Genomic DNA, 27,937 nt, shown 5'->3' with positions numbered 1-27,937 from the left:
TTAATAAGAAATTAAAATAAAATTAATTATACCTGGTGTTCCCAGTTTTATTAAGATATAGTTGATGTAGATTAGACCAAATTTTAATTAACTTTTAATTTTGAGAAAATTTATTTACATAAGTCACAAGATACTACTACTATGAACAGTTTTCATACATATACTTTCATTTGAATCACTGTCCTGTGAAAATTTTATATAATCATTGTACATTTGTCAAACTGATCAATTAACATTTGTATGACATGTAGCAATATTACAGATTCTCCCTGGATATCATAAAATTTTAAACTACCATCTCTTTTATTGTTTAAGGATTCAACCCAAAATATAATATTGCCTTTAGACATCATGCTTGTTTTCGGGGCGTTTTTTTTTTGTTCCATGACCATTTCTAGGTCTTTTTTCATTACAATCTAAATTATTCTGAGGAGTACTGATTAGGTATTTTGTACATTAATCCATCTTTAGGGTTGGCCTAAGTTTCCCTCATTAAACAGAAGCAATCCATTTTGAACAAAATACCTCAGAATCACAGTCACTTACACATCACAACATAACTAGGGGTAAATAATGACAATGATGATCTGCTGGCAAAGGTAATGTTTGCAGGTTTCAGGTTTTTGCCTGAAAATAGCAAAAACAATTCTGACCAAAAGAACCATCATACAGGGGTCACAGCAACAGATTTAAACACTTATATGTAGTATTGATATTGATATTTGTGAAAGGATAAACATACAGAGAAATGGAATAGAATAAAGATTCCTCAAAAAGGCGCATGAAAATCAAGTACTCTCAACTGTTTCACAAAAGTACAAAGGCTTCAATGGAGAAAGGGTACACTTTCCAACAAATAATACTGAAACAGTTCGAGGTTTATATGCAGAAATAAATACCTAAGTTAATGGAATCTCCACAAATTGCTCAAGCTATTACCTGTAAGAGACTAGTATACAGAACACAGAATTCCTAAAAGCCAGCATTTCCTCCTTTTCTGTTTTGATAGAGAGGTTGAGCGAGGGATGGAGGGGAGGTGGGAGAGAGTGTGAGAAGCTTCAGCTCATAATAGCTTCCCTCTAGTTGTGCACTGATTGCTTCTCATACATGCCTTGACCAGAGATCAAACTTCAGGCTCAAGCCAAGCCAGCAACCCCTTGTTCAAGCCTGTGATGATTGGGCTGAAGCTAGTGACCTTTATGATCCTGTGGACGTTCCCACGCTCGAGCCTGCGGCCCCACCCTTGACCTGGTGAGCTTGCACTAAAGCTGAGGAGCCCACACTCAAGCCAGCAACCTCGGAGTTTCCAATCAGCAATCTCAGAGTTCTGTTTCAACGCTCAATCCAAGGCGCCACCACCAGTCTAAAAATCAGCAATTTTTAAAATAAACAAAGACCTTGAACAGACACTCTTGCAAAGATAAGCAGATGGCTAATAAATATAGGAAAATATGGTCAACATCATTTGTTATTAGGGACTTAGAATTTACACTGCGATGTGACTGATACAAGTACCCAGCTATTAGAATTGCTGAAATAAAAACACATAAAATATGAAATATTGGTGATAAGGTGGAGTAACAGGAACTCTTATTTGACGAGACAATGCAAAAAAATTACAGCTGTGTTGGAAGATACTTCAATGCATGTTTATATACGATTTTAATTTTTAGAAAGGTAGTCTAAAAAATTGTTTTTTTTTACATGAAATGATCTTAATAAGTAGAATTTAGGAAAATGGTTTTTACTTGTGTCCAACAAACTTGACAAGAAATGTCCAATAATAAACTTACCTGAAAGATGTACAAAATCCTATTTTACTTGTAGACATACCATTTTATCACTGTAAAATACTCTTAATTTGTGAAGACAGAACAGTGGACATAAAAGAATTTTTTTAAAGAAACAAACCTTTTTAAAAATTGAATTTAGAGAGACAGAGAGAGGGAGAGAGAAAGAGAGAATTATTCATTTGTTATTCCGCTTATTGTGCATTTATTGGTTGCTTTTCTTAAGTGCCCAAACCAGGGATTGAACCTACAACCTCCTCGTTTTAGGACAATGCTCTAACAAACTAGATAACCCGCCAAAGCCAGAGGCAATTATTTTTTTTAAGTGAGAGAAGGGGAGATAGTGAGACAGACTCTTGCATGGACCCTGATCAAGATCCACCTGGTGGTCCCCATCTGGGGTTGATGGTCAAATTAAACAAGCTACCCTCAGCACCTGAAGCTGACGCTCAAACCAACCAAGCTATCCCCAGGCCCAGGGCTGACGCTTGAACCAACTGAGCCAGTCTGTGAGAGGGAAAGAGGGTGAGAAGGGGGAGAGAAAGAGAAGCAGATGGTTGCTTCTCTTGTGTGCCCTGATCGGGAATCACAACCGGGATGTCGATATGCCAAGCCAACACTCTATCCACTGAGCCAGCTGGCCAGGGCCCAGAGATAAAATTTTTTATAAGAATTTACTGGAGCCAAACATGCCTAAAAGTAATGTCAAATGATCTAGTAGACGAATTTTTAAAGTAACCTTAAGAAAGTACTTGGACTTGTAAGTTGGAAAATAAATATGTCCAACATGTCAAAACCCCTACTAGCCTGGGGCTTACGGGTCTCAAAACTTCCAGTCCTAAATCCTCAAATTGAGATGAACCCTGCACTTCCCATACAGCAATCTTTATTCCATCTGAAATTGACCACAGAAACCCTTGACCATTGACACTCCTCCCCGATTTATATTAGATTATGTTAATCTCTAACCTACATGACAGGCAGCGTTCACTGCTACACACCCACCACACTTATCCATCCTGAGCCTAGCAGAGTTGATATAAACACTGACCATTAGACCTTCAGTTAATCTCTTCTCACTAAGCCTTAACCAAAAGCCTCACACTAATGCCCAGATCCTTCAATGTCTGAAACCAAATAAAGCCCCCAAAGACAGAGATTCACACGCATTCCTGAATCACAGACCCCACAGGACCCACACACAGATCCACACAGAATCGGTCTCACCAGACCGAGAGCCTCTGAAGACACCACTGGAAGCTGCCAAATAGAGAAGCTTTGAACCAAACTTCTAATTCAGTGGTTGGCCCTCAAGTCCCTCCTCGGCTGTCGACATGGGTGCCAAAGAGCCAGGAGTGTGTGGCCAGGCCTCTTGGTCATTTCTAGAAGCCTGACCTCTGACCTTGCACAGGTTCTATGACCTCATGAAGCATATTCCGCAGTGTTGGATGGGAGTGGCCATATGGTTGCTATGGCGCTGCCAGGTGGGAGGAACAGAAATGTCTTATGGGCTCCCCGGGGCCTTCCTCTCTCGGCAAGAGGTAGTCACAGCGGAGAGCTAAAACCTGTCTACAGAGGCCAGAACCTATCCAAGGACAAATTGGTATGGGATGCATATCAATCACTTTGGGCAAAAAAGAAAGTCTACTGGTTCTTGAGTTGTTAAACTAAACACCCAGGGTGCAGCCACTTTCCATGAGGTCTGATGTCCACAAGGCAGAGAACAGAGAGCTTTGGGCTGGATATTAGGTTGAATTCACTTAAGGTCTGCTTTGGAAAAACCTACAATTCAGTATTCTTCCTGTTTCTCTTTTTCTTTCACACCCACAACACTCTTGGTCACCTACAATGTGTATGTATAGAAAGGAGGAATTCCTCCCCCCCACCAGCTGAATGTCCTAGAATTTACCTTATTGCAACACAATTGTGTCCGATACCACAGGTTAAGAAAGACCCAGTACCACAAACTGCTCACAGCCCATTTCAAAAGCCAATCAGATGGAGTTGGTCTCCATGTTCCCTTCACCTTCCGACGTGGGTACAAATGGACATTCCCACACACTCCTCCAGTTGTTAATCTGCTACATCAGCTCATATCACAGAACTCAAGGAAGCCAGTGCTTGTTTACTTAAAGATATCAAAAAGTCTACAAATGTAGACAAAGAGATAGACTCTGGGAAGTACCACGCACAGGAGCTTTTATCCCCATGAAGCTGGCTGTGTGGCCCTCCCCATACTTCCATGCTGTCACCACCTCCAAGCTCTTTGGGACCCCTCCACTTTGGACACTCACAGAACCTTCCTCAAGGAGGCATGATTTATTATTAAATTCTATTTCCAGTCCCTCAGCCCTCTCTGGAAGAGTAGGTGAACTGAAACTTCCTAACCAGAGTCGTCTCGATAGAACAAAAGATGCTCCCAGTGCTGTTATCACTTAGGAACTTCAAAGCTTTCAGGAGCTCTGTGACAGGTACCAGGGCCACAGACCAGTATGTATGTATTTTCTGTATCTAACAGGTCAAACAGCCAATCTGAAAAGTTACATGCTTAATGGCTCCCTTTTTAAATACCCTATAAATGACAAAATTAAAGATACAAAAAGACCTATGAAGCCAAGGGGTAGGGACAGGGAGAGAATACAACGATGAAGGGGGAGCATGAGAAAGTTTGTGATAATAAAAACTTGTGAATTTCTACTAAGGTGTTGGTTACAAGAAACTACATGTGTCCTCAAAGACTCTTAAAACTATATACAAAAAACAAACAAGAATGTGCCCATGCTAATAGTGAATATAACATAAAATCCTGTGGTTAACAGCAGGGTAACAATTTCATTTTCTGCTACTTGATAATGAACTGTGACTAGATAAGGTTTTACATTTAGGAGCAGCTACCTGAAGTATATTTTATAATCTTTAGAAAGTTTCAGTTTCTGTGATTTTAAACTTATTGCTAAATTAGGAGCTATAAAACTCATATTTATATAACTTTATAAATCACTTAATGCTACTTATAAACATCCAAATACATTGTAATACTTATGAAATTAATATATGGTTTCATTTTAGAGGAGACAGCAAGTTTTCCCACCACTGCTGCACCCACACGGTCTCTCTCCTGTATGTTTTCTTTGATCAACAGTGAGTTCTGGCTGTGTAGTGAATCTGCATTCATCACATACATAGGGTTTCTCTCCCATGTGAATGCTGTGATGGGTAATGAGATTTTTGCTCAGTGAGAATTTTCCACATTCACTACATGCAAATGAAGTCTTTCCTGAGTAAAATCTCTAATGTACGAGGCATGTATTCTTCCTAGAGCCTTCACAACATTCACTGAGTTTGTACAGCTTCTTTGTAGTACGAGTTTGTTGATGTCAACCAAAAAGCACTCTTCACAGTGAAGCCTTTGCAAATTTCTTGCATATATACAGATTCTCTATATTATGAATTAACTGATGTAAAGTAAGAACAGTCTTCACGGTAAAGCCTTTTCTACATATTACACACATAGGGCATTTCTCCTATATGTATTTGCTCATGTCTGATGAGAAGGTTTTTTTTTTTTTTAATTTAGAAGGTTCTTCTTGGTGAAGCCTTTCCCACACTCATTACACACATAGGGTTCTCTGCAGTATCAATCTGCCCTTGCACAGTGAGTCTGCACTTTGTTAAGCCTTTCCCACACTCACTACACATATGCAGATTCTCTGAAGTATGAGTTCTCTAATGTATACTGAGATAATTTTTTAGGGTGAAGCCTTTTGCACATTCACTGCATATAAAAAGTTTCTCTTCAGTATGAGTTCAATGAAGTGCAATAAGACAGCTCTGCTCAAAGGAGCCTTTTTCAGTCAATGTATATATACGGTTTCTTCTACAGTGTGAATTTTCTGATGTTTATTGAGGTGAGACTTTGTACGGAATGTCTTCCCACATAAACTGCATTCATAAGGTTTCTCGCCTGTATGAATCCGCTGATGACAAATAAGGTGAGACTTCTGGATAAATGCTTTCCCACATTCACTACATATGTAACGTTTCTTTGCCATCTGCATTTTCTGATATATATTGAACTGATATGTATTGAGGAAGCTTTTATCACCATTAGTGAAGTCATACTGCTTCAGTCCTATATGAAGTCTGTAATGTTCATTGAGTCTAGATTTTCTGGGGAAGGCTTTCCCACACTCACTACATATATAGGGTTTCTCTCCTGTATGAGTTCGCCGATGTACAGTGAGGCAACAATTTGTGAAAAAGGCTTTCCCACATTCATTGCATATGTAGCGTTTCTCTGGAGTATGAGTTCTTTGATGAACAGTGAGATACTTCTTCAGGCTGAAGGCTTTTCCACATGCATTACATACACAGGGCTTCTCTCCTGTGTGAGTTCGCTGATGTACAATCAGACCACTCTTTACAGTAAAGCCTTTCCCACACTCATTGCACACATATGGTTTCTCTAAAATATGAGTTCCCTGATGTACAGTCAGGTGATACTTCATAGTGAAGCTTTTTCCACACACACCACATACATAGGGCTTCTCTCCTGTATGTTTTCGCTGATGTCTGATGAGATGGCTCTTGTTGGTGAAGCCTTTCTCACACTCATTACATACATAGGGTTTCTCTCCAGTGTGAGTTCGCTGATGTACGATGAGGGAGGCCTTCCTTGAGAAGCCTTTTCCACATTCACTGCACATGTATGGATACTCTGAAGTATGAGTTCTCTGGTGTACAGTAAGCTCAGTCTTCCTGGTGAAGCCTTTTCCACATTCGCTGCATACATAGGGTTTCTCTCCTGTATGAGTTCGATGATGAGCAATAAGACGACTCTTCTCGATGAAGCCTTTCCCACATTCACTGCATATGTAAGGTTTCTCTCCTGTATGAGTTTTCTGATGTTTATGGAGATTAGACTTTGTACGGAAGGTCTTCTCACACAGATTGCATTCATAAGGTTTTTCTCCTGTATGAGTTCGTAGATGAGAAATGAGCAGATATTTTTTGATGAAGGCTTTCCCACATTCAATGCATATATGCGGTTTTTCTTTGTTTTGAGTTCTCTGTTGCTGAATGATCTGGTACTTATCATTTATGGCTTTGGTACTAAAAGGCAATGAAATTTCACTGTAAAATTGTTCATGGTAACCATGCAGATTGGATGTCCCATCTACATTGAATTCAACTGAGTTATTTAAGTTAATGTTTCTGTTCTGGTTTTCAAATCTTAAATTTGATTTGAAAGGTTTTTCACATATCTCAAACATATCACAGTTTTCCTTTAATAAGAAATAACCTTCGTTTTGATTAACCATGTTTGCAAGCATATTATGTTCACAATACCGTTCCACACTTTTCTGAATGCTTCGACCTTGCAAGTGACAATACAGAGGATCATCAACTGTCCTGAGTTCTAGGAAAAAAAAAAAGAGTGAATCATTCTGTAATTTCTCATAGTTTGAAGTAAACCTGATTTACAAAAAACTTTATGTGATATAACTAAACAGTGACAATCCAAAGTGTTATAGAGAAAATCTATTTGCTCTTCATCCACAGTACTTGACTGCAATCTTGTAAAACCTTGTTATTTCATAAGTGGTAAAACTATTTCGTTATACATTAAAAGAATCTTTTCAATAACACATGAATTTACACTAATTAAATGACTTAATACAGGGTTTCTACACAGCCTCAGGATGGAGCTAGTCACCAGAAATATCAACTGATTAAAAGACTGCACATCCAGCCCCGCACATTGACCTGTGGGAAGGGAGGCAGGACATAGAAATTAAAGCTCTATAAAATATCTTTATAAGTTAGCTTGTTTCAAAAAAATTTTTTTTAAAGATTTTAAAATTGATTTTTAGAGAAAAAAAATGGGGAAAGGAGCGGGAAGCATCAACATGTAGTTGGTTCTTGTATGTGCCTTGATGTGGCAAGCTAGGGGTTTTGAACTAGCGACCTCAGTGTTCCAGGTTGGTGCTTTATCCACTGTGCCACCATATGTTAGACCTTTTTTTTTAGTGTCTGTGCTGCTGAAATGAGTGCCTTTCTTTTTTTTCTTTTTCTTTTTTTTAGCGAGAAAGACAGCAAGGGAGAGATATGAAAAGAACCAAGTTGTAGTTCAGCACTTTAGTTGTTTATTGATTGCTTTTTCATATGTGCCTTGATGGTGGTGTTGGGTGCTCCAGCTGAGCCTATGACACCTTGCTCAAGCCAGCAACCCTGGGCTCAAGCCAGAGACCTTGGGCTTCAAGCCAGTCACCTGTGGGCTTAGCCAGTGATCATGGAACCACATCATGATCTCACACTCAAGCTGGTGAGCCCATGCTCAAGCCAGTGACCTTAGGGTTTCGAACCTGGGACCTCAGTGTCAAAGGTCAAAGCTCTATCCACTGTGCCACCACTGGTGAGGCTATTTCTTTTAATTTTTAAAAACTGTTTATTGATTGCCTGACCGGTGGTGTTATAGTAGATAAAGCACTGACCTGGAACACTAAGGTCACAGGTTTGAAACCCCTAGGTCTCTGGCTTGGAGTGTAGACTCATCAGTGCAGAGTTGCTGACTTCAGTGGGGGATCCTCCACACCATCGGAAAGTTTGCGAGCTTCTGCCCAAAGGTAGCTATCTTTTTTTTTTTTTTTTTAATTTTTCCAAAGTTGGAAACGGGAGGCAGTCAGACAGACTCCCGCATGCGCCCCTGACCGGGATCCACCCAGCATGCCCACCAGGGGGCGATGCTCTACCCTCTTGGGGCATCGCTCTGCCGCAATCAGAGCCATTCTAGCGCCTGAGGCAGAGGCCACAGAGCCATCCCCAGCGCCTGGGCAAACTTTGCTCCAATGGAGCCTTGGCTGCGGGAGGGGAAGAGAGAGACAGAGAGGAAGGAGAGGTGGAGGGATGGAGAAGCAGATGGGCACTTCTCCTGTGTGCCCTGGCTGGGAATCGAACCTGAGACTCCTGCACACCAGGCCGATGCTCTACCACTGAGCCAACCGGCCAGGGCCTTTTTTTTTTTTTTAAAGATTTTATTTATTCATTATAGAGGGGGGAGGAGGGGAGGAGCAGGAAGCATCAACTCCCATATGTGCCTTGACCAGGGAAGCCCAGGGTTTTGAACCGGCAACCTCAGCATTTCCAGGTTGACACTTTATCCACTGTGCCACCACAGGTCAGATCCCAAAGGTTGCTATCTTGTAAAGCCTAAGTATGAGAGGTTAATGAAAGTGAGGACTCAAAGTTTACCACAAGAATTATCTGGGCCTGACCAGGCGGTGGCGCAGTGGACAGAGCATTGGACTGGGATGCGGAGGACCCAGGTTCAAGACCCCGAGACCGCCACCTTGAGCGCAGGCTCATCTGGTTTGAGAAAAACTCACCAGCTTACTTGGTCTGCTGAAGGCCCATGGTCAAGGAACATACGAGAAAGCAATCAATGAATAACTAAAGTGTTGCAACGAAAAACTGATGATTGATGCTTCTCATCTCTCTCTGTCTGTCTGTCCCTATCTATCCCTCTCTCTGAATCTCTCTCTCTCTCTCTGTCTCTGTTTAAAAAAAAAAATTATCTGGTTTGAGCCACTGGGTAGGACTATTACTGAAGTCCAGAATGGGGGTAATTGAGAGTGCATTGTGAAACAAACTCTAAGGCATTTATTACATATCCAAGTACAAACCTGAAGAAACTGCTAAATATATACATCTTTAAAAAGGTTTCATCTGAAAATACCAATGTGGATCCTATAAATATATGCCTTATTTTTCAAAGAAAGAGAACTAAATGAGACTGTTTTGAAACACGTAGAATAAAGAATGAAGACACATGTAGAACTTTTCAATTCAGCAAGGCCACCAAAGAGCACCAAACACTGAGCAGTGTGATCAGGTGCACTCGCAGAGCCAGGTGGACAGAACAAATACGTGGTGAGAACGGGTGTGGACCCTCAGCACCTGATTTCCAGGGAAGTGTAACAGACTGAGGAGGTAAATCGTGCATTCCAACCACGTGTTATTCTTCTTCATTCTGCTGACACCCTAACTCTCCCAGAGCACTAATCTTCAATTTAATCAAAAGCTTCTTTCTTTATTTTTTTTTATTTATTTTTTTATTTTTTTTGCATTTTCTTTTGCATTTTTCTGAAGCTGGAAACAGGGAGAGACAGTCAGACAGACTCCCGCATGCGCCCGACCGGGATCCACCCGGCATGCCCACCGTGGGGCGACGCTCTGCCCACCAGGGGGCGATGCTCTGCCCATCCTGGGCGTCGCCATGTTGCGACCAGAGCCACTCTAGTGCCTGAGGCAGAGGCCACAGAGCCATCCCCAGCGCCCGGGCCATTTTTGCTCCAATGGAGCCTTGGCTGCGGGAGGGGAAGAGAGAGACAGAGAGGAAGGCGCGGCGGAGGGGTGGAGAAGCAAATGGGCGCTTCTCCTGTGTGCCCTGGCCAGGAATCGAACCCGGGTCCTCCGCACGCTAGGCCGACGCTCTACCGCTGAGCCAACCGGCCAGGGCAAAAGCTTCTTTCTTGTAATCAACACCCCAACTCATGATCTGGCTAGAACATAATCTTCTGTGTTCCTACATAAAGAGAAATCCATGACATACAGTAAAGTCATAACTCAGCAGGCATGGACCATACTATCCCTGCACATTCTATGAAAAGGACTGTTGTCGTAAGTCGGGGGCACAGAGAGAGAGATCAGCATACGAAAGCATTGTGGACTAGCAAAGGACCACCGCTCACTTAGGCAAATGGCGCCGAGTTTGCGCTGAGTCCTATTTTTATTCACAAGATTTCAAAAAGCTTGTTTACTGAGAATTGGCATAACATCAAGCATAACTTTTACTTAAAGATACATGGAGTACACCTGCATGATAGCTTAATAACAATATAATATCAAAAGGCATTAATTGCTATTGCTTCTATGGTTCCCACAACATTTATTTTTTTATTTATTCATTTTAGAGAGGAGAAGGAGAGAGGAGAGACAGAGAGAGAGAAGGGGGGAGGAGTTGGAAGCATCAACTCCCATATGTGCCTTGACCAGGCAAGCCCAGGGTTTCGAACCGGCGACCTCAGCATTTCCAGGTCGACACTTTATCCACTGAGCCACCACAGGTCAGGCCAACATTTATTTCTTTATCTCAAGGGATAACCTTGGAAGGTACAGAAATCTTATGAGAATGTTTTACTGAGAAAAAGCCCAGCAACTGCCTTCAGTCACATAAACCTGTTTCAGTGACCAGCCTTCAACTAACAAAGCAATTCTCTTGGCAAAACATTCTTTTCTTTTTGGCTGTGTTCCCATCTAAGGCCATGCAATGGGTTATTCCACTACAAAGGACTGAGCCTGACCAATTACTGCAAGATAACCTCTGATTCCCTGAAACATTTTGTGACAGGATTGTCTTTTTTTTTTTTTTTTTTTTTCTTTCATTTTTCTGAAGCTGGAAACAGGGAGAGACAGTCAGACAGACTCCCGCATGCGCTCGACCGGGATCCACCCGGCACGCCCACCAGGGGCGACGCTCTGCCCACCAGGGGGCGATGCTCTGCCCATCCTGGGCGTCGCCATGTTGCGACCAGAGCCACTCTAGCGCCTGAGGCAGAGGCCACAGAGCCATCCCCAGCGCCCGGGCCATCTTTGCTCCAATGGAGCCTTGGCTGCGGGAGGGGAAGAGAGAGACAGAGAGGAAAGCGCGGCGGAGGGGTGGAGAAGCAAATGGGCGCTTCTCCTGTGTGCCCTGGCCGGGAATCGAACCCGGGTCCTCCACACGCTAGGCCGACGCTCTACCGCTGAGCCAACCGGCCAGGGCCACAGGATTGTCTTTTTATGCCTAAGGTCTCAGGCCATATCAGATGGTTATGCAAACAATGTGACTTATGGAGGATGCCTGTTTTTGTGTGACTGAGCAATTTGGCCAATACTACAATCTCTTGACGTTAGGGAGCTACAGACACAAGCTGGGTCAGCTTCCCTGGTTGCCAATCTTTAACAAGTATTGTCAAAAACAACTGCTGGAAGAATTCAGCATTTTCTTTAAAAGACAATAGTAATTAATCATCTGTTTCTATGGGTCAGGAGTCCAAGCATACCCTACCTGAGTCCTTTTCTTATGGACACCAAACTGAGTGAAGATGTCACCCAGGCCTGTGATCTCATCTCAAGCTGGGGACCAAGCACTTCCAGGCTCACTGGTTATTAGCAAAAGTCAGTTCCTGTGGTTGTGGGACTGAGGCCCTCAGTTCCCAGAGTCAGCAAGCTGTTTCCTGACAGGTGACCATCTCCACTACCTGGCAGTTTGCTAAAGGCGAGCAGGAGAGCTCCTCTGCTGGTTCTGCTTCTTGTCTCTTAGACACTTAGAAAAGGCTCCCTGGTTAGGTCAGGCAATTTTGCACTTTTCATGTGACTCCTGATTCTTTCCTATGCACCTTTAACCATTCATCATTTAACTTAAATCATGTTACTGTCACAAATTATAACATTAACAGTACACTCGCTTCCACGATGCTTCCCTTCAAAGTGGTAGGCAAAGTGGTTCATTTTAAAAATTAGTCAAATAATGCCACTACTTCACTCGCAAGTCCCTTATTGTTTCTCAATTCATCTGGAATAAAATCGAGGTCTTCACTGGCCTCCACAGGCAGCGTGTGACCTGTACCTCAGAACTGGCGGCTGCCACCCCCGTGTTCTTCCCTCATGTCATTCTCCCTCTTGCTCAGTTCACTCTATTCAGACGAACTTGCTAGATGTCCCTCAAACAGAATCCCTATTTAGCTCTTTAAATGTGCCATAGCCTCACATTAAAAAACTCCAGTAAGCTGACTCACGTCCCTCATCTATGTGCTAAAAAACACCTTATCGAAGAGCTATTCTTACTCCTAAAAGTGCAGTTCCTGGATGAATACCCACTGTTCCACCGGCATTCATGAGCTCAGCATGTAGGGAACTTCCCAGGTAATACGAGAATGGATAGAATTTTAAATGTCTAGCGCAGAAAGAGAAACTAACAACTTTAGAAAATGACAGGTAGAAACAGGCAGAGACCCTTTGACCACTGACAAAAAAGAGGAAGATCTGAGAATCCTAGGAGGTAGAAAACTACATAAAGAAAAACTATATTGCGACTGACCAGGTGGTGGCATGGTGGAGAGAGAGCATCAACCTGGGGCATTGAGGACCCAGGTTTGAAATCCTAAGGTTGCTGGCTTGAGTGCAGCCTCATCAGCTTAAATGTAGGGTCACTGGCTTGACCATGGAATCAGACATGACCCATGGTCACTGGTTTGAGCCCAGAAGTCCCTGGCTTGAAGCCCAAGGTCACTGGCTTGAACAGGGCTCGGCTGGAGACCCTTGGTAAAGGCACGTATGAGAAGCAATCAGTGAACAACTAAAGTGACACTACTACAAGTTGATGCTTCTCACCTCTCTCCCTTCCTGTCCGTCTGTCAAAAACAAAACAAACAAACAAAAACTATATTTAGATAAAATAAATGGGTCAGGTGAGATTTTAGATGAGAGAATAAAGGGTATTTTTTCCTCTAAATTTCTATAAAGAAAAAGGGTTCCCATATGTGGAGGGGTGGTTTGTTTCCCATTCACTGTCACAGCTCTGACTACAAAATTACTTGCTAGCCACCCACCTTTCTTATTCTCACGCACTCAACTAGACAGACTAGACATTGAAGTTCACCCTGTAATGGCCACAGTTCTTCCCCTAGTTCCAACTTGCAGAGCTTGTCTGGTTTTTTGGCTTGATACCCTGCTCATGAAAAGTTGCAGAAGACGCAGACATACTGAATTGGGCTTGGGTCCTTCAAGACAGAATATTACATTTTAGGAAATTAACATGTTTCACATCAGGAATACAAAGACGTTTCTCTCAGAAAAGGTGAAATTATACCTCTTGTCTTGGACAAGGGAAGGATCTGAGAAGACCTCTTCAGAGAACTGTGGTTATTCTAAAGCAGGCGTCCCCAAACTATGGCCCACGGGCCGCATGCGGCCCCCTGAGGCCATTTATCCGGCCCCTGCCGTACTTCCGGAAGGGGCACCTCTTTCATTGGTGGTCAATGAGAGGAGCACTGTATGTGGCGGCCCTCCAACGGTCTGAGGGACAGTGAACTGGCCCCCTGTGTAAAAAGTTTGGGAACCCCTGTTCTAAAGAGTTAAGCATCTGAGAAAGAAAAAGGTGGCCCTGGCTAGCAGCTCAGTGCATAGAGTGTTGGCCCAACATATGGGCATCCCAGGTTTGAACCCTGGTCAGGGCCTATAGGGGAGGTAACTATCTGCTTCTCCCCTACCTCCTCCCACCTTCTCTGCCTCTTCCCCTCCTGCAGCCAGTGGATCAACTGATTCAAACATGGTCCCGGGCACTCAGGATAGCTTAGTTGGTCCAAGCATGTCAGCCTCAGGTGCTAAAAATAGCTTGGTACTCAAGCAGCAGCTCCACATGGGGGGGGTTACTGGGTGGATCCTGGTTGAGGCACATGCAGGAGTCTGTTTCACTATCTACCCTTCTCTCATTTACGGAAAAAAAAAAAAGAAACAAAAAGCCACCAACAGGGCACCCTCTGAGTGACACAGGGGAACTGTCCTTACCCACTGACACCAGGTTGCTGTAGTTCTCCAGCATCACCTCTCGGTACAGGTTCTTCTGATCAGCATCCAGGAGCTGCCACTCCTCCCAGGTGAAGTCCACTGTGACATCGTGAAATGTCAGGTATTCCTGTCATAACATAATCATGTTTAGTGAAGTGATGTATTTTTGATCATAAAAAAAGAAGGTAAAATGATTCTCTTCTTTTTTGCCATATACGAATTGAGTAGGTTTCTTTCTCAATACACGGTGATAGAATCAGAATTCCAGCAAAACTCTGTCACTGGGAATTTTTCCATTCATTTAACAATGTTGAAAATGCAAATTAGTCTCTCTGATATGTTGCATTAAATCCCCTTGCTAATACAAGAATGTCAGCAATCTACATATTTGAGCACTGAAAAGGGAAACACAGTTCAGGCTTCTTTCTCCGCAAGGAAAAACCCAGGTCTTCCCTCCTGTGTTTCTTCCCTGAGCCTGTCCTTCACGACCCACACACAACACCGCATTTCCGGTGTTCCCCCAGAACAAGCAGCTCCATGTGAACCAGGTGGCTATAGTACTACACTTTAACTCAAATATGATACTAGATTGCACAAGAATGCGAAAGAAAGAATCCCTGAGCTTTCTGTCTGTCTTCATGGCAGCCCAGATTGAATAGGGGACTACATCTGCAGAAAAAAAAAGAAAAAAAGGGAGAAAAAAAATGATACTAGAGCCCCAGACATCATGTGAGATCCTACAGGTTAAGAGCTGAATCCCAAAAGACTGCCTCCCCCACCCCCCTGCTTCAGATCAAGTTGTAAAACCAGGCTGTTACCTGGGATTCCAACTGAATATTGATCAGTAGTTACAAGGACCACCTGTTAGGGACTGAAAGCCAACATGGCCTTTGCAGTTCAGATTTTTGGGGGACAGAGGTTTGTGGAACTGGCAATAAACTGACAGTCTGCCCAACTCCCCACCTAACTTGTTCTGTGAAATTGCTAAAGGCTATTTTGCTATGGTGCTGGATTATTTATATTCATCCTGCCCCCTCATCCCCTGGAAAGACAGGAGGCAAGTATCTTTTATCCTTTGTTTTGTAAGGTTAAGATGTTATGGCCTAAAAAAAAAAAAAAAAAAAAGAAGATGTTATGGCCTGACCAGGCGGTGGCGCATTGGATGGAGTGTTGGACTGGGATGCAGAAAGACCCAGGTTCGAGACCCCAGGTTGCCAGCTTGAGTGCGGGCTCATCTGGCTTGAGCAAAAAAAACAAAGCTCACCAGCTTGGACCCAAGGTTGCTGGCTCGAGCAAGGGGTTACTCGGTCTGCTGAAGGCCCATGGTCAAGGCACATATGAGAGAGCAATCAATGAACAACTAAGGTGTCGCAACAAAAAACTGATTGATGCTTCTCATCTCTCTACGTTCCTGTCTGTCTGTCCCTGTCTATCCCTCTCTCGGACTCTCTCTCTGTCCCTGTTAAAAAAAAAAAAAAAATGTTATGTGTGGTGAGGATTTTCTGCACTTGGTAAAATTCTTGGGTTGCCTTGGAAATGTGATAAGAGATCTCTTTGATTTGCTAATGACCTTACTTTGCCCTATAAATAAACCAGGAAGCGGTATTGAACACACTCTGTTCTTGCTATCAGCATTGCAGAGGCCTCTTGAGCCCATCCTTTTACTTTAAGGCTATTTTCTTAATTCCGTGCTGTTTCCACTCAGGACATGGAATTACTAGCAGTGCTGGTTCACGGCAACCACCTCCTTGGTTTTGGTTTATTTGCTAGAGCAGCTCACAGAACTCAGGGAAAGTTTCCTAATGTCTCACAGTTTATTATGAAAGGATATGATACACGACACAGATAAGTACCCGAGGCACAGGGCAAGGTACGGACAAAAGGACAGGGAGCTCCCATCCTCTGTCTTCTCACCACCCTCGCTGCATCTACACATGCTCAGCAACCCAGAAGCTCTTCACATGCATACTTTGGGATATTAGTTAATACATAAGCATTAACTCCATTTCCAGCCTTCCCCCTTTCTTAAAAGTGCTGCCGATCATAACTCCCACTTTCCAGTAACTGACCCTCACCCAGGATCCCACCCAGGTCAGCTCATTAGAACAAAGGACATTTTTCTCGTCTAGGAAATGACAATGGATTTTAGAGTCTTTGTTAGGAAACCAGGGTCAGAGGCCAGTACGTATTTCCTATCACGTTGCAAATATCTATTTGCTAATAACAAACTATATATATACGCTACCTATAAGTAGAAGAATAAAAACAGATTCCAAAATTCACCATGAGCCATTGAGTCAATACCAAACCAATAATGCAAGATTCTAGAAGTTAGGATCATTTAAGAATGCAGACTAAATTCAGTGGCTAACATATTAAACACACTGTATAAAATATGCATAAATCATAAAAATTATTAGATGATGAAGCAAATTAAAAAAAACTCTTAAAAGTATAAACATATATGTATGTATATGCACATAGACAAAAGCATATGTATGATGTATATCATTAGGAGGGTTGATACCATATTGGATGAAATGATTAAAAGCTGTAGGAAACATGAGAAGGTCAGTAAAGGACTAAGGGCACCACCCCCACACCATCTCTATGAAGCACCAATAAAGACTGATGTGAACTTCAAACCTATGAGCCATAAAGCATGACCACCCCTCAAGGAACTGGTCTGGTTTCTTCTCATGGTTACTTATGTGATATAAGAAATATTCGCATTTGTCTTCAGCCCAAGATTGTGGCACAGGACCTCCTGAAACCGTCAAATTTCCTAAGTGAGCGGGGTGAGAGGGTTGACTTTTCTTGTTCATAATCAGCCCTTTCAAACATACCTGAGTTTACTCTAATGAGGTGACTCTTGGTGGGCTCAGAGATAGCTTCACAATGGGGGCTGGTTGCTAAGGGAACCGACCTTGTGATTAGAAGGTTGGAACTTTCCAGGAGGGGAGAAGACTGGAGACGGAGTTATTCAACAATGACCTCGGACTTAACCCAGCACACCTATGGAATGAGACCTCCATAAAACACCCTAACTACAGGCTCCTGGAGGTTCCAGGTGGGTGAGCACGTGCAGGTGGGGGCAGGCGGCGTGCCTGGAGGGACCCGGAGGGTCCTTGTCCTTTCCCTCTCACCCTGCCCTGTGCGTCTCCTCCGTCAAGCTGTTCCCCAGGAGAAGCCTTTAAAATAAACCAGCAAATGTGAACAGAGGGGTTTCCTGAGTTAGTGAGCAGCTGCTTACATTACTCAACCCAAAGAAGAGGTCGCGGGAATCTCCAATTTGTAGCCAAGTCATAGGTATGGGCATCCAGGAACTCAGAACTTGGCACTTGAAGAGGAGCAGTTTTGTGAAACTGAGCCCTTAAATTCATGGAGAATGACAGTAACATGGTGATTAGTGTCAAAACAGACCTAACTGTATACATTTAACTGGTGTCTGGAAGAGCTGGAAAACTGGTGGTTGGTGGTGTGAAAACATTCACACATTTGGTGGCCGAAGTGTTCTGAGTAGAAACAGATCATCACAATCCCTCCCATGTAACTCACCACGGCTCCCCTGTGCCAGCCGTCAGAGACATCACACACACACTGACAGCTGATGGAAAACACAGGCTCTCGCACAGTCACATGTGACATTCCAGCATGAACACGGAGTATGAATCCTAGGAATAATATATTCCTGAACTGACCTTGCCCAGGTTTCTCCAGATCGTGCTATTCTCAATTTAAACTCTTACACTTAACTGCACTGGTTTTAACAGACAAATCCATTGAGAAGTAAAGGAAACAATAAAAGAGACCAACTCACCTGGGACTGGATCATTTTCTTATCAATTGGAGAAACGGCTGCTGATGAAATGCTCTGGCTCTAGCTCTTCTAGATCAGCATTACGTTTCTCATCAAAAATGTGAGTCCTCAGTCAAGGGCGTCCCCAGGAATCTCTTCCTCCTCCTTGATCCCCGTTCCTGGGAGGTGAGCACCTGTGGGCTGAACAGCAGATTACTCTGAGTGGCACATCCTCTTTGGGCCCAGACGCTCTCACTGATGCTGGGCACTCACCTTAAATCAGGGCCCCACAAAATCTATCTGTACTTTTATTAAGTGTCCAGAAGACTTTCCATCTGGGCCAATGAAACACAACATTCAGAACATTTGAGATGCAAACCTAACTTTTTTTATTTGACTGATTTAGTTGTGTACTCATTGACTGTGTCTCATGTCTGTCCTGACCAGGAATTGAACCCACAACCTTGAACCCCATGATGCTGCTTTATCCACTCAACCGCCAAAGCAGGGCTGCTTCCTTACAGTTATTTACTTATTTACTTAATAGTTTTAAGATTTTTATTCACTGATTTTTAAGAGAGAGAAGAGAAGGGAAAGGAAGAGAAGAGAGAGAGAGAGAGAGAGAGAGAAGTATCAACTGATAGTTGATTCATTTTAGTTGTTCACTGATTGCTTGTTATATGTGCCTTGACTGGGCAAGCCCAGGGTTTCAAATCGGGGACTTCAGCATTATAGGTGGACACCATCCACTGCACCCCCACAGGTCAGGCTTAAAACACCCTTTGAGTAGCATGAATGTTTGTGTACGTCCTCGTGCCTCCTGACTATCCAGAGTACAATTGTACATGTGTAAGGCAACATTAAAAAAAAGGCAAATGTATGTTCTTCGTGTTTCTATACATTGGTTATCAAACAAACATGATTTTAAGTTAATAAACTGAAACTGGAACTAATTTCATTGTTTGGAAAACAACAACAACTCACTCCCGGGGGTCAGTGCACATGAAAAAAACTCACTACTCCAAGGGTTAAAGTGCAAATAGTAAGAATGCAAAAATGATGTGGTAGGAAGAACAGGAAAATATGACATCTGGGCGTCAGGGGACTCTTCAGGTATATAAGATTCAGGAAAGTAGAAATACAGACAGAACGTGCACAATTTAAAAAAATCATTTTTTTTTTTAAAGTCTTTTTACGTCTCACAGTACATAGGCTTCAAGTTAAAGGACACTGTGCTAAAGCAAAGATGTACTGGCTTATTTAACTTTTTATTACTATCCATTTCTTGATACTCTACAGAGTATTATAATTCTAAACCCATGTGAGCCTTAGCCAGGTAGCTCAGCCAGTGAGAGCATCTTCCCAAGTTGCCACGGCTGCGGGCTTGCCAGTCAGGGCACACACAAGAGATAACCAATGAATACATAAATCGGTGGACAACAAATTGAGGTTTCTCTCTTTCCTTCTCTCCTTTCCTCTCTCTCAAATAAATAAAAACAAAAAAACAAATAAATCCATATAAGATACTAAACAAAAATATCCTTTTGATATAAAACCAAAATAGTATTTTCAGGCAAAACCAGAATTCTTCATCAAGAGACTCGTAATACAGCAACTGTAAGTGTTCTTCAAGCAAAAAGGAAAGGAGTCTTATTAAATGTATGCAGAGAAACACGGAGTAAAGAGAACAAAAATTATACACATGAGGTTTAAGTTCAAATTAGCACCAGCCATGCCTGACCAGGTGGTGGCGCAGTGGATAGAGTGTTGGACTGGGACACAGAGGACCCAAGTTTGAAACCCCAAAGCCCTGTCCCCAGCTTGAGCACAGGCTCATCTGGTGTGCACACAGCTCACCAGCTTTAGCCCAAGGTCGCTGGTTTGACAAGCGGTAACTAGCTCTGCTGTAGCACTGCCCCCTCTTAAGGCACATACAGTATAAGAAAGCAATCAATGAACAACTAAGGTGCCGCAATGAAGAATTGATGCTTTTCATTTCTCTCTCCCTTCCCGAATATCTGTCCCTATCTGTCTCTGTCACACACACAAAAAAAGTTAGCACCAACCAGAAAAATGATAATGACCATATTATAGAAGGATTTAAAACTTTCTGTTGCCTGACTATGTGGTGGTGCAGTGGATAGATCGTCGGACTGGGATGCTGAGGACCCAGGTTTGAGACCCCGAGGTCGCTAGCTTGAGTGCGGGTTCATCTGGCTTGAGCAAAAAGCTCACCAGTTTGGACCCAAGGTCGCTGGCTTGAGCAAGGGGTCACTCAGTCTGCTGAAGACCCGCGGTCAAGGCACATATGAGAAAGCAATCAATGTACAACTAAGGTGTTGCAACGGCAATGAAAAACTGATGATTGATGCTTCGCATCTCTCTCCGTTCCTGTCTGTCCCTGTCTATCCCTCTCTCTCTCTGAAAAAACAAAACAACAACAACAACAAAACCTTTCTGTTAGGATATACCTTGAGCCTAACCTGTGGTGGCGCAGTGGATAGAACATCCACCTGGAATGCTGAGGCTGCTGGTGAAAACCCCGGGCTTGCCAGGTCCAAGCACAAAAGGATAAGCAACTACTAGCTGATGCTTCCGTCTCCTTCCCCATACCCTCTCTCTCTCTAAAGTCAATACAATCTTAAATATATGTATACACACACACACACACACTTTGATAGCATATAAATCAGGAGGTGAATAAATCAAAGAATGTTCCAAAATCTCTGTAAGAAAGAAAAAAGACTGCTTATCATAAGAGTTTTACAAATAAAGGCTGTATGTTATTTGTAATCCCTAGTGTCAGGAATAAACTAATAATTTTTTTTAAAGGCTGATTTTCTTTTTTTTTTAATTTAAAAACATTTCTTAAAATTTATTCATTTTAGAGAGGAGAGAGAGGGAGAGAGAATTGGTGGGAAGAGGAGCAGGAAGCATCAACTCCTATATCTTCCTTGACCAGGGAAATCCAGGGTCTCAAACTGGCGATTTCAGCATTCCAAGTTGATGCCTTATCCACTGCGCCACCACAGGTCAGCCAGAAATAAACTAATAATTTTAGGAACATAATTTTCATATTAAAAGAGATTAGAAGTATAATGGCATTTACTCAACTTTACCATAGTAGCTTAATAGAGGCCATATTTTAAAAATTAGGTGAGGCCTGACCTGTGGATAAAGAGTCAACCTGGCCTGACCAGGTGGTGGCGCAGTGGATAGTGTTAACCTGGAACATAGAGGATCCAGGTTTGAAACTTTGAGGTCATCAGCTTGAGTGTAGAGTCACAAGCTTGAGCGTGGGATCATAGACATGACCCCAAGGTCGCTGGCTTGAGCCCAAAGGCTGCTGGCTTGAGCAAGGGGCCACTGGCTTGGCTGGAGCCCCCCAGTCAAGGCATGTATAATAAAGTGATCAAGAAAGAACTAGGCCCTGGCCAGTTGGCTCAGCAGTGGAGCGTCGGCCTGGCGTGCGGGGGACCTGGGTTCGATTCCCGGCCAAGGCACATAGGAGAAGCGCCCATTTGTTTCTCCACCCCCCCCCCTTCCTCTCTGTCTCTCTCTTCCCCTCCCGCAGCCAGGGCTCCATTGGAGCAAGGATGGCCCGGGCGCTGGGGATGGCTCCTTGGCCTCTGCCCCGGGCGCTGGAGTGGCTCTGGTCGCGGCAGAGTGATGCCCCGGAGGGGCAGAGCATCGCCCCTGGTGGGCGTGCGGGTGGATCCCGGTCGGGCGCATGCGGGAGTCTGTCTGACTGTCTCTCCCTGTTTCCAGCTTCAGAAAAATACAAAAAAAAAAAAAAAAGAAAGAACTAAAGTGCTGCAACTATGAGTTGATGCTCCTCATCTCTCTCCCTTCCTGTCTGTCTTGCTTAAAAAGTGTCTGGCTCAGCGGTAGAGCGTCGGCCTGGCGTGCGGGGGACCCGGGTTCGATTCCCGGCCAGGGCACATAGGAGAAGCGCCCATTTGCTTCTCCACTCCCACCCCCTCCTTCCTCTCTGTCTCTCTCTTCCCCTCCCGCAGCCAAGGCTCCATTGGAGCAAAGATGGCCCGGGCGCTGGGGATGGCTCCTTGGCCTCTGCCCCAGGCGCTAGAGTAGCTCTGGTTGTGGCAGAACGAAGCCCCGGAGGGGCAGAGCATCGCCCCCTGGTGGGCGTGCCGGGTGGATCCCGGTCGGGCGCATGCAGGAGTCTGTCTCACTGTCTCTCCCCGTTTCCAGCTTCAGAAAAATACAAAAAATAAAAAATAAATAAAAAATAAAAAAGTGTCAACATGAAATGTTGAATTCGCTGGTTCAAAACCCTGGTTGCCTGGTCAAGGCATATACGAGAAGCAACTACTACAAAATGATGCTTCCTGCTCCTCCCCTACCTCTTCTCTCTTGGTCCTCTATCTAAAATCTATAGAGGGGGCCCTCAGGTTAGGGCAGTCTCAACATACAACCTTTCAAGTTTACAACACTTACTCCCATAAAAACTTTAAAAAAATGAGACGTGAGTGTTTCGGCTTACACCATTAGCATCATACTTATGGACTACATAGGCAAACTAGTTTGGTTACACATGGCTACCTTTTGAGGTGCTGCTAGTGCTGGACTGTGGGAGACTGCAAGTTGACAAAGATCCTCGCAGTTTAAGACTTAAGCCAAAAGGCTAAAGGTCTTCCCCACAGCCTCTGTTTGCTTGAATTGCTAAAGGCTATGCCCTTCCCCACACCTCCATGGTAGTTGTGAGGCTGCTGGTTTCTACTCGTCCTATTCCCCATGTCCCTCGAAGAGACTGGAGGCAATTTTATTTTTACCTTCTATTTTGTGAAGTTAAGACGTTATGCAGAGTGGAAAGTTTTCTGCACTTGGGAGAATTCTTGGTTTGTCTCAGAAATGTGACTTTGTATCTAAGCTCTCTTTGTTTTGCTAATGACTTTGCTCTGCCCCATAAATAAAGCGGATTGGGGTGGAGACTTGCTCTTGCAAGCCATCAGTCTGCAATGGGTCCTCTTGACCCCATCCTTTTTCTTTCTGTGTTTATTTTCTGATCCTCTCCTGCTCCCACCCGAAACCTGCAAAATTACAAGTCGTGCTGGTTCGCAACACTGGACAATGCCCCTGGTCACCCTGCCCACTTGAGTAACTTTAACCCTAATGTCAAGGTGGTTTACCTTCCAACTAATACCACTGCCCTTTTACAGCCCATGGACGAAGTGGTCATTGCCTCTTTTAAGGCCTACTGCCTCCATAGGACATCTGCTAAGACCCTTAATGCAACTCAGAACCTGACACTCAAAGACTTCTGGAAGTCTTATAATATTTACAATGCTGTACAAAACATTGCTTTTGCCTGGGATGAAGTGAGTTGAATAAACTTAAATGATGTGTGGAAAAAACTGTGTCCCCAGTTAGTGTATGACTTTCATGGCTTTGAGGAGTTCGTGCAGGCTGTCACAGATAAGGTTGTTGCCATGGGTAAACAGTTTAATTTGGAGGTGGAGGCTGAGGATGTCACAGAGCTATCGGCATCACATGGAGAAGAGCTGTTTACTGAGGACCTCGTTCAGCTGCAGAAGCAGCTAAAATCTAGATTATGATTTTACAGCTGTGTTAGGAAAGGTAAGTGACTTAGGTTAGGGTGTGTTTTGACTTATACCTAAATTCGGGTTACATCACCGTTATAAGAACAGAACTGTGTCGTAACCCAGAAACCCCTGGCAATAAAATCTTTTTAAAAACTTAGGTAAGGCCTGACCTGTGGTGGGATAGAGCGTCGACCTGGAACACTGAGGTCACCAGTTCAAAACCTTGGGCTTGCCTGGTCAAGGCACATATGGGAGTTGATGCTTCCTCTTCCTCCCCACTTCTCTCTCTCTCTTTCACTCCTCTCTCTCTAAAAATCAATTAAAAAAAAATAAAAGAAAAACTTAGGTAAGGACGGGTTCCAATAAAACCCTAGTACAAAAACAGGCACTGGGCCAGATTTAATCCATGAGCTCTAGCTGCCCAATCCCAGATTACAGCCGAAAAGCCAAAAGATCATCTGAAACAAGAGTCAGCCCGGCCCTGGCCAGTTGGCTCAGTGGTAGAGCGTCGGCCTGGCGTGCAGGAGTCCCGGGGTTCGATTCCCAGCCAGGACACACAGGAGAAGCGCCCATCTGCTTCTCCACCCCTCCCCCTCTCCTTCCTCTCTGTCTCTCTCTTCCCCTCCCGCAGCCAAGGCTCCATTGGAGCAAAGTTGGCCCAGATGCTGAGGATGGCTCTGTGGCCTGTGCCTCAGGCGCTAGAATGGCCCTGGTTGCAACGGAGCATCACCCCCTGGTGGGCATGCTGGGTGGATCCCGGTTGGGCGCATGTGGGAGTCTGCCTGACTGCCTCCCTGTTTCCAACTTCAGAAAAATACAAAAAAAAGAAAAAAGAGTCAGCCTGACCAGGCGGTGGTGCAGTGGATAGAGCACCGGACTGGCATGAGGAGGACCCAAGTTTGAGACCCCGAGGTCGCCAGCTTGAGCGTGGGCTCATCTGGTTTAAGCAAGGCTCACGAGCTTGAGCCCAAGGTCACTGGCTCGAGCAAGGGGTCACTTGGTCTGCTGTAGCCCCCCCAGCCCCGTCAAGGCACATATGAGAAAGCAATCAATGAACAACTAAGGAACCACAACGAAGAATTAATGTTTCTCATCTCTCTCCCTTCCTGTCTGTCTGCCCCTATCTGTCTTTCCTCTCTAACTCTTTCTGTCTCTGCCACAAACTGGTTCTAGAAACAGTACCTGATGCAACACAGTTTAAAAAAAGAATCAAAGTTAACTTTTGAATATAAAAGGCAAATTATTAGTATCATATTTGCCTAAGATGCTTGTATAACTCCTTTTTGTGTGTGTGACACAGGTAGAGAGAGTGACAGGGAAAAGGTCAGATAGGGACAGACAGACAGGAAGGGAGAGAGATGAGAAGCATCAATTTTTCACTGCGGCACCTTAGTTGTTCATTGATTGCTTTCTCATATCTGCCTTGACCTGGGGCGGGAGTGGGGGGGGGGGCGATAGCAGAGCTAGTGACCCATTGCCTAAGTCAGCAACCTTGGGCTCAAGCCAGCGACCTTGGGCTTCAAGCCAGTGACCTTTGGACTCAAGCCAGATGATTCTGTGCTCAAGCATGCGGCCTCGGGGTTTTCAAACCTGAGCCCTCTGCATCCCAGTCCGACGCTCTATCCACTGTGTCACCACCTGGTCGGACTGTATATAACCCTTTAGTCAAGTAGATGGTCACAAAATTGTTTACAGAAAAATTCTATACCATCCGAAAGTACAGACAAGTTAAGTGTCAGTGTTTAACAGTAGAATGTTTCATTAGAATAATTTAACATTGAATTGAAAACAGACTACAAAAGTATTACTGGTAAGCTAAAATTTCATTTCTAAATATTTCTGAAAAGAAAGTATCAATGACAATATAATATTAAACAGGTTATTTTTAGTTTCTTTATAACATTTTTCATAAGAGCTCTTATGTTTTAAATCAGAAAAAGATAGCATTCTACAATTAAAATAAAATTGCTATCGCCCTGGCCAGGTAGCTCAGTTGGTAAAGATCACCTTTCTGATACACCAAGGTTGTAGGTTCGGTCTGCATTCAGAACACATACCAGAATCAACAAATTAATGCATAAATAAGCAGAATAACAAATTGTGTGTTGTGTGTCTCAAGTCAATAAAAAAAATGTTTAAAAACTCATTGTTTAAAAACATTGCCATTGCTAGGTTATTAATACAGGTGTCTAAACTTAAAAGTTTTCATTACTTAAAAGAAAGACAAGAGCAGGAAAAAAAATGAGTTGTAAGTTCAAATTTTACACAAGAAAAAAATCCATAAATATGAGAAAATTAGCAACTCTTTTCACCCTAAGATGTTTCTGCCATCATAGATCACTATGTAGGTATTTTACTTAACTTTCAAAATAACTCTGAGGGAGAGACTAACTTCTTTTTTTGCTAACAAGAACCCAGACACAGGTCACAGTAAACATACTATGAGCAAGGGCAGAATGTAGATTGAAAAAGTAGGTTCATTTCATTCTGAAGGTCATTTTCATTTTGCTTCACAGAGAGCCAAAATTGTTTGTAAATAAAATTTCTGTTCATTCTAAACAAAGAGAGAAACTAAGAGGCCATTAGAATTTTACTTAATCATATGATTACAGAAGAGTATGGAGTAATGCAAAAGACCTGTGACTTACTTTGGCAATGCACCGAACCCCCCAGCAACAGACGAAGCGAGGAGCAGACAGACAGTTAGAGGGTTAGTCAACTGGAAAATCTAGTCTAGTAGTCTAACTGGTAAAATCGAAGAAAAAAATATTTTTAGCATCTAGATAGAAAATATTTAAAATACTTTCAATATTCCTGTATGTTTGCAAATTTTCACACTAAATGTGCGGGCAAGAAAGGTACTGTAATAGTAGGAATTCAGAAAGGTGACAAAATAAAAAATATTTAAAATATATTGCTCTTTCATTTCATATTATAGAATATTTTAAGGAAAGAGGAGTTAGAAAATACAGCACTTTCACAACTCCATAAAAAGTAGTCTCAACCAAAGAGAAAGATAGGGGACAAATCCATGTGTAAATAAATGCACAATCATAAAATGTTCTTAACAAATACTATTTAATCCTTTTACCTATAAATGTACGCAAATACTTATTTTAATTCCCTTATAAAGACCACCAGTTAACATGTTAAAAATAATCTGTAAATGTTTTTCACATGAAATCACGTTGTTAAGCTTATCTGAATAACGTCCAAGCCTAACATTAAATATACTACAATTTTAACAAGCATTATCCTTTGGAATCGAAGTTACAGTGATAATCAATGACCTTTTACTCGTATCAGAAAGAATCCGGAAAGAAATGGCCAAGAGAAGTGTGTAGAAAGCTTGCAGGAGGACAAAGAAAAGAGCTGCATCTTAAACAGAAAACAATCCATGATTAGATCTTCATCTAAGGGATCTCCAGATCATGCATCTCATCAAAAACTTTTCTTTCTTTTAAAAAAAATACTTACATTTCTTTTTGCAACTACAGTTGACGTACGATATTGTGTTCATTTCAGGCGTACCAAAAAACTTTCATATCTGACAGATTAGAAGACGGAGTGATCGGGTGCCAGATCTAGTGCAGAAGGGGGGCCTCGGACCCGAAAGGCAGCAGGGCTCCAGACGCACATCAAATCTGTGCCCGCAGCCAGGGTCCGGGCCGCCGAACGACCGGTCCCCACGCGCCTGTGCGCCCGGGACGCCCACTCACACCCCGGACACACGGCCGGGAGAGGTCACCCAGCGTCCGGCCGCAGAGCAAACACCAGCCACACGGAGCTCTCCCTGACGCCACCCTCCAGTTCGCCGTCCCTGAGCCCCAAAGAGTTAACCGCTGAAACAAACCCCCAAATGTGCCCTCCGGACTAAGTCCTTGATCTCTGGAGATTTTTAACCACGGCGCCACCGCCTGAGGTCACAGGCGCCCCTTTCTTACGCGCACCCCCCATTACGGTCCGGTTAGGGCTCCCCTGCAATGCCTCTTGCATCAGCCGAGGGGGCTCGGACAGACCCTCCCCACCCACTGACCTCCCAGGGAACCAGACACTGACCTGATTTCCTTAAGAAATCACCACAAGCGCCAGCAGGTGAACTTAATTCGCTGAACTTTGTCGCCTTCCCTCATCACTGCCAGACGGTGGCCCTTGCAGGATTCGGGCGTTTCTGC

General features: G+C 43.5%; 2 protein-coding genes and 1 pseudogene across 3 annotated transcripts in view; 1 reads left to right on the top strand and 2 right to left on the bottom strand.

Moving 5' to 3' along the window:
• LOC136399297 (zinc finger protein 615-like) overlaps positions 1 to 27,918 on the bottom strand; it is a 112,956-nt gene extending 85,038 nt beyond the window's left edge. Inside the window, exon 1 of the mRNA XM_066374346.1 lies at positions 27,822 to 27,918. The gene's annotated coding sequence lies outside the window, so the exon portion shown is untranslated. The remainder of the gene's footprint in view (positions 1 to 27,821) is intronic.
• LOC136399253 (zinc finger protein 615-like) lies at positions 34 to 27,937 on the bottom strand. Of its 2 annotated transcripts, none has more exons than XM_066374268.1 (4): positions 27,822 to 27,937; positions 18,220 to 18,399; positions 14,400 to 14,526; positions 34 to 7,209 (listed from the first exon to the last, which is right to left on the bottom strand). In XM_066374268.1, exons 2-4 carry the CDS (start codon positions 18,232 to 18,234, stop codon positions 5,645 to 5,647), a joined length of 1,707 nt encoding a protein of 568 aa, XP_066230365.1. In that variant the 5' UTR covers positions 18,235 to 18,399; positions 27,822 to 27,937; the 3' UTR covers positions 34 to 5,644. The 2 variants fall into 2 exon arrangements, with proteins under 2 accessions (XP_066230365.1, XP_066230366.1); XM_066374269.1 differs by lacking the exon at positions 27,822 to 27,937 and adding an exon at positions 27,240 to 27,678.
• On the top strand, positions 14,989 to 15,070 carry LOC136401544 (small nucleolar RNA SNORA31; annotated as a pseudogene).

Source organism: Saccopteryx leptura, chromosome 3 (assembly GCF_036850995.1).
Source record: "Saccopteryx leptura isolate mSacLep1 chromosome 3, mSacLep1_pri_phased_curated, whole genome shotgun sequence".
NCBI lineage: Eukaryota > Metazoa > Chordata > Mammalia > Chiroptera > Emballonuridae > Saccopteryx > Saccopteryx leptura.
This window is presented reverse-complemented; position numbering and strand designations above follow the sequence as displayed.